Source organism: Muntiacus reevesi, chromosome 5, assembly GCF_963930625.1.
Source record: "Muntiacus reevesi chromosome 5, mMunRee1.1, whole genome shotgun sequence".
Taxonomy (NCBI): Eukaryota; Metazoa; Chordata; class Mammalia; order Artiodactyla; family Cervidae; genus Muntiacus; species Muntiacus reevesi.
Window position 1 is genome coordinate 77,707,871 of NC_089253.1, and position 17,253 is coordinate 77,725,123.

At 37.8% G+C, this 17,253-nt stretch overlaps 1 protein-coding gene across 2 annotated transcripts in view; it reads left to right on the forward strand.

Moving 5' to 3' along the window:
* The window catches only part of SMYD3 (SET and MYND domain containing 3), a 701,156-nt gene that overhangs the window by 139,115 nt on the left and 544,788 nt on the right, over positions 1-17,253 (forward strand). For both annotated transcript variants that reach the window (XM_065935584.1, XM_065935585.1), the window contains exon 2: positions 13,620-13,683. In XM_065935584.1, coding sequence (XP_065791656.1) covers positions 13,620-13,683 — 64 coding nt within the window. The remainder of the gene's footprint in view (positions 1-13,619; positions 13,684-17,253) is intronic.

Consider the following 17,253-nt stretch of genomic DNA (forward strand, 5'->3'; position numbering starts at 1 on the left):
GCAAAAATTGAGGATCCCTTTAATGTGTTATTATAAATATTTATGCCTAAAGGAGTTCTTTATGTTTAGCATTTTCCAGTGTATTTTATTTGGCCAGAGTAGATGTTATACTATCCTTGAATAGAATGACATGATTTTATTTGGGATAATCTCTTTTTCATAGTGTAGAATTTCTTTTGCTTCAGAAATTTCCAGGGAGAAACAGCCAGAAACTTGGTAAAGTGTCATTAACGTTTCTAATGAATTCTGAGACTTAAAAGAAGTTTACAAACATAAAAATTCTGTAAATAAATATTTCTATGGGATTTTTGTTTTTAAAATTGTATTTAGACTTCATTCACTTATTTATTTTGGCTTTCTCCATTTAAAAACAGATGGAGAGTTTTTATTCTTTATTCTTAAGAGTTTGCTCATGACACTCACTATTTCTCATACATCATAGAGCACCTTGGGTCTTAATTATATAAAAAATACTTTAATAGGAATTCTGTTCAGAGAATCTTTCTTAAAACTTGTATAAAAGCCTAGTGTACTAAGTGAGACATCCCATAAGTCAACACTCTTTAGCATCTGTAAGTGGTACAGGCTTTACTGCATGTGCTCTGGTTTTTTTCTTAGCGCAGACTTCTTGCCAAAGAAATCAGCTACAAACTACATTTCCACAGTGATCAGCCACAAATTAAAATCCAGGCCTTGAGAGACTTGGTGTGCAGAAGATCCCTGGGCAGGGATCTTCCCTGCGAATAAGGAGGCTTTACAGACACACACTAGTCTCTGTGCTGCTTCTGATCACACTGGGCTCTGCTCCATCTAGATGAGTGTGCCTCAGCAGGTAGGAGGGTCACCTGGCTTTTCTGTGGTGGCCGAGCCTTTGCCTGTAACTGATTGGTCAATGGTGAGCCAGTTACCTTCCACAGTTGAGAATGGACTTTCAAGAAGACATCCAACTGCTAGACATACTGGGAAACTTCTAGGAGATCAAGGTGTATTACTAGGGGAAAACCCTGTGTAATAAATATATTACCTATGAATGTGTTGTAGATGCACTCTTTTTTTTCCTCTAGAGGAAGTTTAAAATGGATTCTGTAGGTGCCTGGGCTGGGTGAAATTTGGCAGTCTTTGGAGTTTGTTCATTTTTTAATATCCTTTCCAGGGAGCTTCTTTCTACCTGGCAACTGTCTATATTATTTTAGGGCAGTTTCTGAATAGTAAGGATGCTTTTTCCCCTCAGATAGCCAAGAAGGACAGATGTTCCCTTAAACAGTAGTCTGCTGCTGTTGCTAAGTCACGTCAGTCGTGTCCAACTCTGTGTGACCCCATAGACAACAGCCCACCAGGCTCCCGTCCCTGGGATTCTCCAGGCAAGAATACTGGAGTGGGCAGTTGTTGGTATTTAAGGGAACTATTTAATTCCCTTTCTTTGATTTCTTTTAAAAACATTTTTATTAGAGTATAGTTGATTTACAATGTTGTGTTGGTTTCAGGTGTATAGCAAAATGAATGTTATACACATACATGTATTCACTCTCTTTTAGAGGCTCTTCCCATGTAGACTATTACAGAGTATGAGCAGAGTTCCCGTGCTATACGGTAGGTCCTTATTTGTTGTATTTTTTCAGTCGCTAGGTCATCTCTTTGTGACCGTATGGACTGAGCATGCCAGGCCTCCTTGTCCTTCACCATCTCCAGGAATTTGCCCAAGTTCATGTCATTTGAATCACTGATGCCATCCAACTAACTCATCATCCATCACCCTCTTTTCCTTCTGCTTTCAGTCTTTCCCAGGGACAGGGTCTTTTCCAGTGATTTGGCTCTTCACATCAGGTGCCCAAAGTATTGGAGCTTCAGCTTCAGTCCTTCCATAGAATATTCAGTGTTGATTTCCTTTAGGATTGCCTGGTTTGATCTCCTTGGTGGCCAAGGGACTCTCAAGAGTCTTCTCAAGCCCAACAGTTTGAAAGCATCATTTCTTCAGTGCCCAGCTCTCACACCTGTACATGACTACTGGAAAGACCACAGCCTTCACAATATGGACCTTTGCTGGCAAAGTGATGTCTTTTCTGTTTAATAAACTGCCTAGGTTTTTCATAGCTTTCCTTCCAAGAAGCAGTTGTCTTCTAATTTCACAGCTGCAGTCACCATCTACAGTGGTTTTAGATCCCACGAGAAGAAAATCTGTCACTGCTTCCACTTTTTACCCTCCTACTTGCCATGAAGTGATGGGGCTGGATGCCATGATCTTAGTTTTTTTTTATTTTGAGTTTTATGATGGCTTTTTCACTGTCTTCTTTCAATCTCATCAGGAGTTTCATTAGTTCCTCTTTGCTTTCTGCCATTAGAGTGGTTATCATCTGCATATCTGAGGTTGTTGAAATTTCTCCTGGCAATCTTGATTCCAACTTGTAACACATCCAGCCTGGCATTTCGCACGATGTACTCTGCATAGAAGTTAAATAAGCAGGGTGACAATATACAGCCTTGATGTACTCCTTTCTCAATTTTGAACCAGTCCATTGTTCCATGTCAGGTTCTAACTGTTGGTTGTTGATCTGCATACAGGTTTCTGAGGAGACAGGTAAGATGGTCTGGTATTCTCATCTCTTCAAGAGTTTTTCACAGCTCATTATGATCTCTGTGTGGTCACTGGAGAAGAATGGCAAGACACTTCAGTATTCTTGGCTTGAGGACCCCATGAATAGTATGAAAAGGGAAAAAGATAGGACACTGAAAGATGAACTCCCCAGGTCAGTAGGTGTACAATATGCTACTGGAGATCTGTGGAGAAATAACTCCAGAAAGAATTAAGAGACAGAGCCAAAGCAAAAACACCACCCAGTTGTGGATGTGACTGGTGATGGAAGCAGGGTTCGGTGCTGTAAAGAGCAGTATTTCATAGGATCCTGAAATGTCAGGTCCATGAATCAAGGCAAATTGGAAGTGGTCAAACAGGAGATGGCAAGCGTGAACATCGACATTTTAGGAATCAGCAAACTGATTAGGAATGGGTGAATTTAATTCAGATGACCATTATATCTACTGCTGTGGGCAGAAATCCCTTAGAAGAAATGGAGTAGCCATCACAGTGAACAAGAGAGTCTGAAATGCGGTTCAGTTCAGTTCAGTTGCTCAGTCTTGTCTGACTCTTTGTGACCCCATGAACTGCAGCACGCCAGGCCTCCCTGTCCATCACCAACTTTCAGAGTCGACCCAAACCCATGTCCATTGAGTCGGTGATGCCATCCTACCATCTCATCCTCTGTCATCCCCTTCTCCTCCTGCCCTCAGTCTTTCCCAGCATCAGGGTCTTTCCCAATGAGTCAGCTCTTCGCATGAGGTGGCCAAATTATTGGAGCTTCAGCTTCAACATCAACCCTTACAATGAACACCCAGGACTGATCTCCTTTAGGATGGACTGGTTGGATCTCCTTGCAGTCCAGGGGACTCTCAAAAGTCTTCTCCAACACCACAGTTCAAAAGCATCAATTCTTTGGTGCTCAGCTTTCTTTATAGTCCAACTCTCACATCCACACATGACCACTGGAAAAACCATAGCCTGGCTTAGATGGACGTTTGTTGACAAAGTAATGTCTCTGCTTTTCAATATGCTGTCTAGGTTGCTCATAACTTTCCTTCAAAAAAAGGAATAAGTGTCTTTTAATTTCATGGCTGTAATCACCATCTGCAGTGATTTTGGAGCCCAGAAAAATAAAGCCAGCCACTGTTTCCACTGTTTCCTCATCTATTTGCCATGAAGTGATGGGACTGGATGCCATGATGTTAGTTTTCTGAATGTTGAGCTTTAAGCCAACTTTTTCACTCTCCTCTTTCACTTTCATCAAGAGGCTCTTGGATGCAATCTCAAAAATGACAGAATGACTTCTGTTCGTTTCCAAGGCAAACCATTCAACATTATGGTTATCCAAGTCTATGCCCCGACCAGTAATGATGACGAAGCTGAAGATTAATGGTTCTGTGAAGACCTACAAGACCTTCTAGAAGTAGCACACACAAAAGATGTCCTTTTCATTATAGGGGACTGGACTGCAAAAGCAGGCAGTCAAGAAACACCTGGAGTAACGGGCAAATTTGGCCTTGGAGTACAGAATGAAGCAAGGCAAAGGCTAGTAGAGTTTTGCCAAGAGAACACACTGGTCATAGCAAACATCCTCTTCCAATGACACAAGAGAAGACTCTACACATGGACACCACCAGATGGTCAGTACTGAAATCAGACTGATTATATTCTTTGCTGCCAAAGATGGAGAAGCTCTATATAGTCAGCAAAAACAAGACTGGGAGCTGACCGTGGCTCAGATCATGAATTCCTATTGCCAAATTCAAACTGAAATTGAAGAAAGTAGGGGAAACCACTAGACCATTCAGGTATGACCTAAATCAAATCCCTTACAATTATACTGTGGAAATGACAAATAGATTCAAGGGCTTAGATCTGATAGACAGAGCGCTTGAAAAACTATGGACTTAGGTTCATGACATTGTACAGGAGGCAGGGATCAAGACCATCCCCAAGAAAAAGAAATGCAAAAAGGCAAAACGGTTGTCTGAGGAAGCCTTACAAATAGCTAAGAAAAGGAGAGAAGGAAAAGGCAAAGGAGAAAAAGAAAGATATATCTATTTGAATGCAGAGTTTCAAAGAATAGCAAAGAGAGATAAGAAAGCCTTCCTCAGTGATCAGTGCAAAGAAATTGAGGAAAACAATAGAATGGGAAAGACTAGAGATCTCTTCAAGAAAATTAGAGATACCAAGGGAACATTTCATGCAAAGATGGGCACAATAAAGGACAGAACTGGTAGGCACCTAACAGAGGCAGAAGATGTTAAGAAGTGGTGGCAAGAATAAACAGAAGAACTATACAAAAAAGATCTTCACAGCCCAGATAATCACAATGGTGTGATCACTCACCTAGAGCCAGACATCCTGGAATGTAAAGTCAAGTGGGCCTTAGGAAGCATCACTATGAACAAAGTTATTGGAGGTGATTGAATTCCAGTTGAGCTATTTAAAATCCTAAAAGATGATGCTGTGAAAGTGCTGCACTCAATATGCCAGCAAATCTGGAAAACTCAGCAGTGGCCACAGGACTGGAAAAGGTCAGTTTTCATTCCAATCCCAAAGAATGGCAATGCCAAAGAATGCTCAAACTACCATACAGTTGCACTCCTCTCACACACTAGCAAAGTAACGCTCAAAATTCTCCAAGCCAGGCTTTAGCAGTACGTAAACTGTGAAACTCTAGATGTTCAAGCTGGATTTAGAAAAGGCAGAAGAACCAGAGATCAAATTGCCAACATCCATTTGATCATCATAAAAGCAAGAGAGTTCCAGAAATAGATCTACTTCTGCTTTATTGACTATGCCAAAGCCTTTGACTGTGTGGATCACAACAAGCTATGGAAAATTCTTAAAGAGATGAGAATACCATACCATCTTACCTGCCGCCTGATAAATCTGTATGCAGGTCAAGAAGCAACAGTTATAACTGTCTATGGAACAACAGACTGGTTCCAAGTCAGGAAAGGAGTACATCAAGGCTGTATATTGTCACTGTGCTTATTTAACTTCTATGCAGAGTACATTATGAGAAACGCTGGGCTGGATGAAGCACAAGCTGGAATCAAGATTGCCAGGAGAAGTATCAATAACGTCAGATACACAAATGACACCACACTTATAGCATAAAGCGAAGAAGAACTAAAGAGCCTTGATGAAAGTGAAAGAGGAGAATGAAAAAGTTGCCTTAAAAGTCAACATTCAGGAAACTAAGATCATGGCGTCTGGTCCTATCACTTCATGGCAAATAGATGGGGAAACAGTGAGAGACTTTATTTTCTTCGGCTCCCAAATCACTGCAGATGGTGACTGCAGCCATGAAATTAAAAGATGCTTGCTCCTTGGAAGAAAAGTTGTGATCAACCTAGAGAGCATACTGAAAAGCAGAGAGATTACTTTGCCAACAAAGGTCCGTCTAGTCCAAGCCATGGTTTTTCCCGTAGTCATGTATGAGTGTGAGAGTTGGACTATAAGGAAAGCTGAGCACCAAAGAATTGATGCTTTTGAACTGTGATGTCGGAGAAGAGTCTTGAGAGTTCCCTGGACAGCAAGGAGATCCAACCAGTCCATCCTAAAGGAAATCAGTCCTGAATATTCTTTGGAAGGACTGGTGTTGAAGCTGAAACTCCAATACTTTGGCCATCTGATGAGAACTGACTCTGAGAAGACCCTGATTCTGGGAAAGATTGAAGGCAGGAGGAGAAGGGGATGACAGAGGATGAGATGGTTGGATAGCACCACCAACTCAATGGAAATGAATTTCAGTAAACTCTGAGAGTTGATGATGAACATTGAGGCCTGGCATGCTGCAGTCCATGGGATTGCAGAATCAGACATGACTGAGCAACTGAACTGAACTTAGCACAGTCAAAGCCTTTAGCATAGTCAATGAAACAGAAGTAGAATTTTTTTTCTGGAATTCATTTGCTTTCTCTATGATCCAGCGACTGTTGGCAGTTTGATCTCTGGTTCCTCTGCTGTTTCTAGACCTAGCTTGTACATCTGGAAGTTCTTGTTTCACGTACTGTTGAAAGGTTGAAGGCATAACCTTTCTAGCATGAGAAGTGAGTGCAATTGTTCGATAGTTTGTACATTCTTTAGTTCCGCCCTTCTTGGGAATTGGGATGAAGGTTGACATTTTCCAGTCCTGTGGCCACTGCTGGCTTTTTCAAATTTGGTGACGTTGTAAGTGCCATCCTTAGTTGCTCAGTAGTGTCTGACTCTTTACGACCCTCTGGACTGTAGGCCAACCTCTGTGCATGGTGATTCTCCAGGCAAGAATGCTAGAGTAGGTTGCCATGCCCACCTTCAGGGGGTCTTCTCAGCCTAGTGATTGAACCCAGATCTCCTGCATTGCAGGCAGACTCTTTACCATCTGAGCCACCAGGGAAGCTCACTTTAATAGCATCATCGTTTAAGATTTTAAATAGCTCTGCTGGAACTCTATCACCTCCACTAGCTTTATTGGCAGCAGTGCTTCCTAAGGCCCACTTGACTTCACACTCCGGTATGTCTGGCTCTAGGTGAGTGACCAAACCGGGTCATTAATATCTTTTTTGTACATTTCTTCTGTGTATTCTTGCTATCTCTTCTTGGTCTATTCTGCTTCTATTAGGTCTTTACCATTTTGTCCTTTATTGTGCCCATTTTTGCATGAAATGTTCCTTTGATATCTCTAGTTTTCTTGAAAAACTCTCTAATCTTTTCCCTTCTGTTGTTTCCCCTATTTCTTTGCATGTTCATTGAAGAAGGCCTTCTTGACTCTTCTTGGTATTCTCTGGAGTTCTACATTTAGTTGCATAAATCTTTCCCCTTTTCCCTTGCTTTTCACTTTTCTTCTTTCCTCAGCTATCTGTAAAGCCTCCTCAGACAACCACTTTGCCTTCTTGCATTTCTTTTTCTTTGAGATGGTTTTGGTCAGTGCCTCCTATACAATATTACAAACCTCTCTCTATAGTTCTTCAGGCACTCTTTTATCAGATCTGATCCCTTGAATCTATTCATCACCTCCACTGGATAACCATAGTGGATTTTATTTATGTCATACCTGCCTGGCCTAGTTGTTTTCCCTGTTTTCTTTAGTTTAAGCCTGAATTGGATAGGAAGTGATTATCTGAGCCACAGTCAGCTCCAGGTCTTGTTTTTGCTGACTGCATAGTGCTTCTCTATCTTCGACTGCAAAAAAATATAGTCCATCTGGTTTTTGTATTAACCATTTGGTGATGTCCATGTGTAGAATTGTCTTTGTGTTGTTGTCAAAGGGTGTTTGTTATGACCAGTGCATTCTCTTCACAGAATTCTCTTGGTCTTTGCCCTGCTTCATTTTGTACTCCAAGGCTAAACTTGCCTGTTACTCCAGGTATCTCTTGATTTCCTACTTTTGCATTCTAATCACCTATGATGAATCACCTAGGACATCATTTTTTTGGTGTTAATTCTAGGATGTCTTCTAGGTCTTCATAAAACTGATCAACTTCAGCTTCTTTGACATCCGTCGTTGAGGCATAGATTTGGTTTATTGTGATGTTGAATGGTTTGCCTTGGAAACAAACCGAAATCATTCTGGTTTTTTTTGAGGTTGCACCCAAGTACTGCATTTCGTATTCTTGATTTTTTTATTGTTGATTATAAGGGCTACTCCATTTATTCTATGTGATTCTTGACCACAGTAATAGATACAGTGGTTATCTGAATTAAATTCACCCTTCATGGATCACTGCCTTGTCATGGTGAAGGAGCTTGCATAACTGAAGGAACAATGAGCCATGCCTTGTAGGGCCACCCAACATGGATGGGTCATAGTGGACAGTTAGGAGAAAACATGGTCCACTGGAGGAGGGAATGGCAAACCACTCTAGTTTTTTTGCTGCGAAAACCCCATTAACTGTGTAAAAAGATATGACACAATAAGATGAACCCCCAAGGTTGGAAGGTGCCCAATATGCTACTGGGAAAGAATGGAGGACAAGTACTAGTAACTCTGGAAATACTGAAATGGCTTGGCCAAAGCAGAAATGACACTCAGTTGTGGATGTGTCTGGTGATGAAAGTAAAATCCGACGCTGTAACGAACAGTATTGCGTAGGAACCTGGAATGTTAGGTCATGAATCAAGGTAAATTGGACATGGTCACACAGGAGATGGTAAAAGTAAACATCGACACATTAGGAATCAGTGAACTAAAATGGACGAAAATGGGTGAACTTAATTCAGATCCTTATTAGTTATCTATCTTTTATATAGTAGTGTATATAGGTCAATCTCAGTCTTCCAATTTATTTGTTTCATTTCTTAGAGACACCGGTTTCCTCTATATCCACATACAGCTGACCCTTGTTGACCCTTGAATAACGCAGGTTTAAACTGTATAGGTCCACTCATACGCAGAGTTTTTTTTTTTTTCTTCACTAAATACACTCTACAGTGTTACATGGTCTGAGTTTGGTTGGATCTGTTGTTACAGAACCTTGGATACGTGGGCCACACTACTAAGTTACAGACAGATTTTCGCCTGCACGTAGGGTCAACACCCCTACACCCTGCATTGTTTAGGAGCCAACAGTATAAATTTTTAACTTATATACTAGAAGAACAATTAATTTTGCCTGACTTTTATTTCTTTTCCATACTTCAGTTACATAAGCTATTGGAGAAACTAATTATGAGCCAACTTTTACTTGGAAGAGAGGACTTCACTTATGCTCCATGAATCGCTTTCTCTGGAGCACTGAGCAAGCTGAGAAGTTTCTCTGAGTTGACTTTGTGTTCAATAACATAGCTGAGTTTATATGAACAAGTGATAAGGGATGCCTTTTTGCTTTTTTGCAATGGGATCTAAAACTTCCATTTATTTTAGTATACAATAATATATCTTCTCTAGTTTAGAGGTAGCATACTACTATTTGTCTCTTGAGGGGAAGCATAGATAAAAATTAATCAGTTTGCTGTTACTGATACATTCCTAACCTGTTTCTTTAGATTCTTTTTTTTTTTTTTAATTTTTAATTTTTTTTTATTTTTCAGTGGGTAGATTCTTTTTTATTCAGAAATTCTAGTTCTGGATGCACTCTTGAGATAATTAGTTTGCAAACAGGATGTCTGTGTAGTCTGTGAAAGCTGTTTTCCTCACTTTTGTACTCCTCTGAGATGATCATATTTGGCCTTATAATATGCCCAAATTTTGTCTTCAAATTTAGTTTATATTTGCTGCTTATACAAGAGGAGGAGAACCAATTAATTTGGAATTAGAAGGAAACTTAACTCATGTTCCTTTGCAGTGCTAGAATTTCCTTTACATCATGTCTGTAAATGTACGTACCAGATTCTCTTTGAACATGTCAGAAGACTGAGAACTCCACTGTCTCAGGGCATTTCTTTTGAATTTTGAGCGTTGCCACAAAGATTCTTTACCTTTAGACAAAATCTGCCTGTCTCTACCTTCCATTCAGTATTTCTTGTTTTAGCCTCTGGAACTGCCTAGAATAGGTGATCCTTTTTATTTAGGGGCTTCTAATTAATTCTGCTTTTTATTTGACCTGTACATTTCTGATTTTTTAAAGAAAAATATGGATTTTTCAATTAGAAATGATATGTTGATTTTTAAGAGAAAGAGAATGTTTTCTTGAACTGTCTGGCAGCTGTGTTTCTAATACTTATTTTCCTCTCCCTCTGCTGCCCAGGTTTTTTCTCTGTAGGGAAACCTTACTAGTATGCTATTACTCTGAACCTTACCCAACAGAGAAAAACAGTAACTCTTCAAAGGCTCAGTGGTTCCTCTAATCAAAGACACAACTTTTCTCTTGGATTCAGTTGACTGTTTGTTTTTGTTTTTTATTTTTTTTGAAACTTGAGAAGTTAAGTTTATTTATATAGTTATATGATGTGTAAAAATAACCCCAAACATTTAAGTAACTCATATTAAAGAATTTTTCTTTATGCATCAAATGGCAACTAAATTATCCAAGTACTTTGAATCATCCTGCTATTCATTTTGTCTGTGCTAAAATTCATAAAAGTCTGTGGTTGAAAGCTATGGAGAGGGGAGGTGAGACTTTAATACCTGCTACCAGGTTCACCACTGACCTTCCTGGGTGTTTTGATTCTGCTTGTTTTTTTTAAAAATTGAGATGAAACATTTTATATAGTTGGGGATCTTTATTTGCAGGCAGCAGAAATAACCTGTGAGCAACTTAGACAAGAAAAAAGGAAATGAGGAGAAATCTGAGGAGCCAGGTCTAAGGAAAGTCAGGATTCAGAAACATCCCAGGACCTTGACTTTAGGAGTGTTCTTGCAGAAAGCATTCTCTCCCAATTTTGGTGGCAGCTCTCCAATTGGCTTGACAGACTTTCTGCCGGATATCTTTTGGCAGTTTGGAACTTCTTCTGTTTTCAAGTCTGTTGGAAGTTGCCTTTGTTTTCTCCCACGAATATACTGATTTAATCAATTTTTGAAGCCTGGAGTGTTTTTTTTCTGATAATATTTTTAGTTTTGCTGTACCTTTCCAGGTTGGGGAGTGATGGTTAGTTTTTCCTATTTCCTACTTACTCTGTCTTTTTTTATTTTAATGAGGAGCGTTAAAGAGATTAAAAAGTTATACCACTGCAATCAATGTAAGCGTTTAAAGCTATAAATGTTCCTTTTAGTATTACTTTAGATTACATTTTGAGTTTTTTTAAAATTATGTAACCTATTTTCTAATTTTCATGACAATTCTTCTTTGATTGTTGAATTATATAGAGGTAAGCTTTTAAATTTCCATAAATATGAGATTTTACTGGCTTAATTTTTGATGCTGATTTCTAATCTAATTCTTTTATTGTTGGAGAGTTATATATATATATATATATATACACACACATATATATTATTGGTTCTTTGTAATTTTTGAGATTTGCTCTGTGGCCTAGTATGTGGGCATATGTTGTAAAAGGGCAGTGAGTGCCTGAGGAGAGTGTGTGAATACACATGCATATAAAAGGTGCAAGGGTCTGTGTGTTAGATGATATCAAATAAATTGTAGAGCTCCTCCTTCTTTATCTGCTTGATCTGTGACTTCCAGAAAAAGACTTGTTATAGTGATAACTGTTATGGTGATATACTGGTATGGTACTTAGTGTATTACAGGTACTATTTTAAAGGCTTTACTTGTATTAATTTATTATGTATTCCTCATTTTTATCTTAGATCTATTACTTTTACTTTACATATTTTTAGACTGGGTACACTTTTTGCTGGGTACTATTACCTGGTGGTTGGAATCTCTTAATCCTTGTGTATTGACTTATTCATCTCTAGTAATATTTTTAACCTTAACGTCTTTTTTTTTTTCCCCTGATACTGATAGAGTGACACAGGCTTTTTTCTATTAGTATTAATTAAATTTTAATATTAATGTTACTATTTGCCCATCATATTCTTCTCATCCCAAATTTGTGTGTTCTTTTATTTGAAGCGTGTTTCATCAATTGTCCATGGGTGGATTTTGCTTTGATCCAGTTTTGTCTAGTAGTGGTAGTGGAGTATGGTCATTAAAAACAAGGACTTTAAAGCCGTATTGTTTGGATTTGGGTTGTTGTTTGGGATGTTGATATCTGACAGCTGTAAACTACACTTGGGGAAGGAGGTGTTTTGACTTTGCTTTATTTAGACCTTTAACCTCTCCCGGTGTTATATGCTCCTATCTCACTCTGTTCTCCTGTGAGTGAGGTGCCTGATATATTCATGTTTTGATTCTCTGTGGTTTTTGTTCTTACCCTTTCAGTGTCACCTACCGCATCGCACTTTATGGTGTGTTTCCTTAGTCATCTACTTCTTATCTCTTGAAAATGTATTGAAGTATCTCTTAAATGAGCATAATAAAGCTGTTTACTTACAGAATTGTCTGAAGTGAGTCAATAGATATAAAGAAGCTTGAACCATACCTGGCACATCAGAAGTGCTTAGAAAGATTTCTTCTTATTTCATTACTGATATTAGTATTATAGTTTGACTTTTAATGCTCTTGGCCACCTTGAAAGTACCTATAGTCCTGTCTGTTATTTATCACTGTGAATTACATCATCAGATTTATTGTTTTTATTTTATTATGTGGGCTTCCCTGGTGGCTTAGTGGTAAAGAATCTGCCGTCAGTGCAGGAGCTGCAGGAGGCAGGGGTTTGATCCTAGGTTGGGAAGATAGATCCTCTGGAGAAGGAAATGGCAACCCATCCCAGTATTCTTGCCTGAAGAATCCCATGGGCAGAGGAGCTTGGCAGGCTACAGTCCATGGGGCTGTGAAGAGTCAGACATGACTGAAGTGACTTAGCATGCACGCACAGTCCTGTCTATTATTTGTCACTATGAGTCTCATCATCAAATTTATTGTTTCATTTTATAATAAGATATTTCTTTGTTTTGACTTTTTTCTTCCTCAGGCAACCTAGGGGGACATAACTTTGGTGTATCTCAGTTTAGCATGTTGAAAGTAGTAATTGAATTTAATGGAAATTAAAAATCATTTCCTAGAAAGAGTACATTACAACTAACCTACATGATAAATTTAAATAAAAACTTGGACAGTTTTTATATTTGAAAGGCATAGGATACTTTGAGTTAGTTGATAGACTGGATTCTGAATTTTGTATGTAGAGATTAAAAACTCTATTAAAGTGATTTTTCTTGCCTAAGTGGGAATCTCTGTATTTTCATTAAATTTTTGTTAAAAAGAACATTAGTGGTGGAGATTGTTACACAGCAATGTGAATGTTCTTAATGCCACTAAAACTATGCACTTAAAAATAGTTAAAGTGGCACATTTTATGTTACATATATTTTACCACAATTTTTAAAAAAGAACACTAGTTTTTTAAAAAAAGTCACTAGTCTCACACTGAAAGAAGTTCACCACTGCGAAAATCTAAGTCTCGTGGACTATACAGATGGAGTGAGTGGAGCATCTTGGTGTCAGCATGATGACTTACGTTTTCTTTCTTTCTTCAGCCATATGAGATTCTCATTCATTTCCTAATGTGAGCTTTATTTTTTAACTTTATTTTTATTCTTTAACAGGAAGGAAAAGTTGATGCGGTGCTCTCAGTGCCGAATCGCCAAATACTGCAGTGCGAAGTGTCAGGTAAGAATTCTGCTGTATGTAAGTTCTCTGCTCTTAAGTTTGTTCTCCATTATGCCTGTTGAACTGTTTCTTCATAAGCTTTTATTTCTTGTAACATTGTTTTCTTTCAACTTAAAAATCATATACGTATATGCAAAAATTATACATATATATAATATATAAACTCTATATAGTATATAAATATATGCATGTATATGTGTGTATATATATGTGTCTGACTCTTTGTGACCTCATGAACTGTAGCCCACCAGGCTCCTCTGTCCATGGAATTTTCCAGGCAAGAATACTGGAGCAGGTTGCCATGTCTTTCTCCCAACCCAGAGATTTTCCCTGGATCTTTCTGATGCAGGGATCAAACCTGCGTCTCTTGCATCTCTTGTGTTGGCAGGAAGGTGCTTTACCAGCTGAGCCATCTGGGAAGCTCGTATGTCATTGAAGAAAAGTTAAATGTTCACTCCTCTCCATCTTCTTGTCTTCTTGACCTTAATCCCATTTACCAGAGCTAACCGCTGTTAAGTTTCTTGCGTAACTTTGAAGCATTTTTTGTGCAAACACATTCATGTATCTTTATCTTTTGTTTTAAAAAGCAGATACAGATTATTCTGGCACAGATTCTTGTATACTTTGATTTGTCTTTTCGTTTAGTAATCTATCTAGAACAACTTTTGTTATCATTTTGTTTACTCTATTACATGAATGTACCACAATCATAATTTCCCCACTAATGAATGTATGATTTTTTTCCCCAATATTTGGTATTGCCAGTAGTACACCAATAAACATCCTTTTGTGCACATTTTTGCACACTTGTGCAAATTAATTGTAGGACAGATTCTTCCACATTATATTGATTAGTAAAAGGATATATATAGTTTGTATTTTCAAAGATAATGCCTAGTGCCTTTAATTTGCAACAACTGACAGTCTGTGAGAGTACTGCTGTTCACATCTTTGAAATTCTTTAAAGGATGTATAATTAACATTCAGCACGACCTTTTCTTCTAACCTTATGATTAATCATTTAATAAGAAATGTAATTATGCTCTAATGAATTGTGTCATAATAAAAGTCTTAATTGGAGGTTTTATGTTTGTGTCACTTGTCACCCACCTTCCATCCATACATTTGGCTTCTTATTTTGTTGTGTGTGTATATGTGTGTGTGTATATGCATACCTGTACACACATGCATGCATATACACACACATGTGAAAATTCCTCTTTTCCTTCTTTTAAATCTGTGCTTATCTGAAGGATTTTTGCTATATCACTTTTTCCTTTGAAAGTAATTTCTCTAGACTACAACTAGAGTGTTCTAAATGGAAAAGAAACTGAAACATAAAAAAATTAGAGGACCCATTTTAATAATATTCTGCTGTCAGTCCAATTAAATTATCTTAGAGGAAACACTTAATCTCTCTGGGCCTTAGTTTCCTGTTTTGTGCTACTAAGAGCTCATATGTATTAGACATCCACTATATGCCATGCCCTATTGTATTCTATTTATTCTTAACAAGAATCTTCAAAGGACTAACTATTATTATTATGCTTATTTTACTGTTAAGGAAACTGAGGTGTAGAATAGCAAGCAGCCTGCCAGACATTCTATAGTTTGTAGGCTCTGCAGTTTGTGAAATGAATCCAGGTAGTCAGAATCCAAACTCTTAATGTCTCTTCTAACCCTGAATTTCATTCTTGCTCTAACATTCTGATTAGCTGTAGCTTTCCATTTTCTATTGTAATCTCCTTTTTATCCCTGACCTTTATTTTATTTTTAATAAGGATGTACATCCTTATGAGTACATCCCCAAGGAATGCAAACAAAAAAAATACAAGAAATAGGTTAGAAATAACATTTTCCTAATAAAAATAAGGAACATGAAAATCAATTGAATGTGCTATACCTCATTTTGTAAACCAAAAATTCTATCCGAATTTTAAAGATGCCAGAGTTGTAGAAGTTCATGAGCAATAATAGCAACAAAAAGCAAAATATGAAAACAAACCCACCCCTTTTCTGCAAGATAAATTGTAGAAAGGCTGTCCATGGTGATGGTTTAGATAGTTTATTCATGTGAAACTGAGGTGCATGTTTCAGGGAACTTCAAGTTAAGAAGACTGTATATAGAACAAATGAATTATCCTGTTACTTGATACAGATTTTCTTGATAAGCTTCCTTTCTGCTCTCAATGACCTGAACATTTACTTTTATTTTTTCCCTTGTTTTTATGAATGTTTTCCCCAGTGCTACTCCCTCCTTTTATAGTACACTCAAGAAACAAAAAAGCAAAACCCATTATCTGATTAGAATGAGTAGAGGCAGTCTGGTGGGTAGGTTTGTCATTTTGATTCATTATAGTGCGTGTATTTTTACCACATATATTAGCTGTTTACTGTAGCATTAATAATAATGTCATCGTCAGATACTGTAGAAGGTAATGGGAAAATAGCTAGTAAGATGAAAGATACCATCTATAACACAGTTAGTGCATATGTTTGTGTGTGTGAGGGGTGGGGGATGGAGTGTGTGCCCAAAGCTGGTGTGGGAGTCAGAGGATGGCCGGAACATATGCATTTAAACTGCTCTGTTAAACTCACCCTTAAGGTACAGCATTAAACACTGTAATTATTGTGGATACCTACAAAGGAGCACAAAATTAAACTGACAAACTGAACTATGAACTGTAATGAACAAGAGCACTTGGAATGGAAATTGATAGAGAAGATGTGAATTCATAACATAAAATCTATAATACGTTTACCTGAGGGGGACATAACTTTTGTTCACCAGCTTAGCATTTGATGTGTGGGGCCATTGCATCAGTGAGTTGTCCACAGGAGGCTGAGGTGGTACTGGGTGTAATGTCCCCTGAGTCCATAAGAAAGATATCAGTGGCATCACTTTCCACACCTCATTTTTAAACATAAGTGAAACCAGAATGCATTTGCATTATAAAAGTTAGCATACTATAGATTAATACAGAGTAAAAAGTCTTCCTCCAGTGTTCTTCCCCCATTCCTACTTCTGTTTTTCAGAGGTAATCTCTGTTTTGTGAGTGGAGAATATACATTAAAACTGTTAGTATGTGTTTCATACATAGTATACACATATGTACATATTTACTGCTATGCACAGAAATGTTTATATTCTTCTGTGTAGACTCTCTTATGGGGTGTCAGATATTGTAATAGATGGGTTGTGGCTTATGTATGGGATCCAGTGTTATATCTGTATTGGTGTAACCAGAATATCACTGATGGTTATGAGTCAAAGAGGAGGAGCAGGCTGTTTTCTTACAAAAATTCTCATAATTTGTAATATTGATAGCAAATAAACCAGTTTCAGACAGGTTCACCAATTATTACTTCATCTCTGATGGATTTAATTTGATTCACAATATGTACATTTCTAATTGAATTAAGTGCTGAGCAAAATAAGCAGCTAGGCACCACATCAAACTGCAGTTTATCTACTTTTTAAAAGTACTATATTAGCAGGAAGAGGCTCTATTTTATGTTGGTAATTATAGAGCTCTTTAAAAATGTGAATTATATTTTTGAGTTTGCATT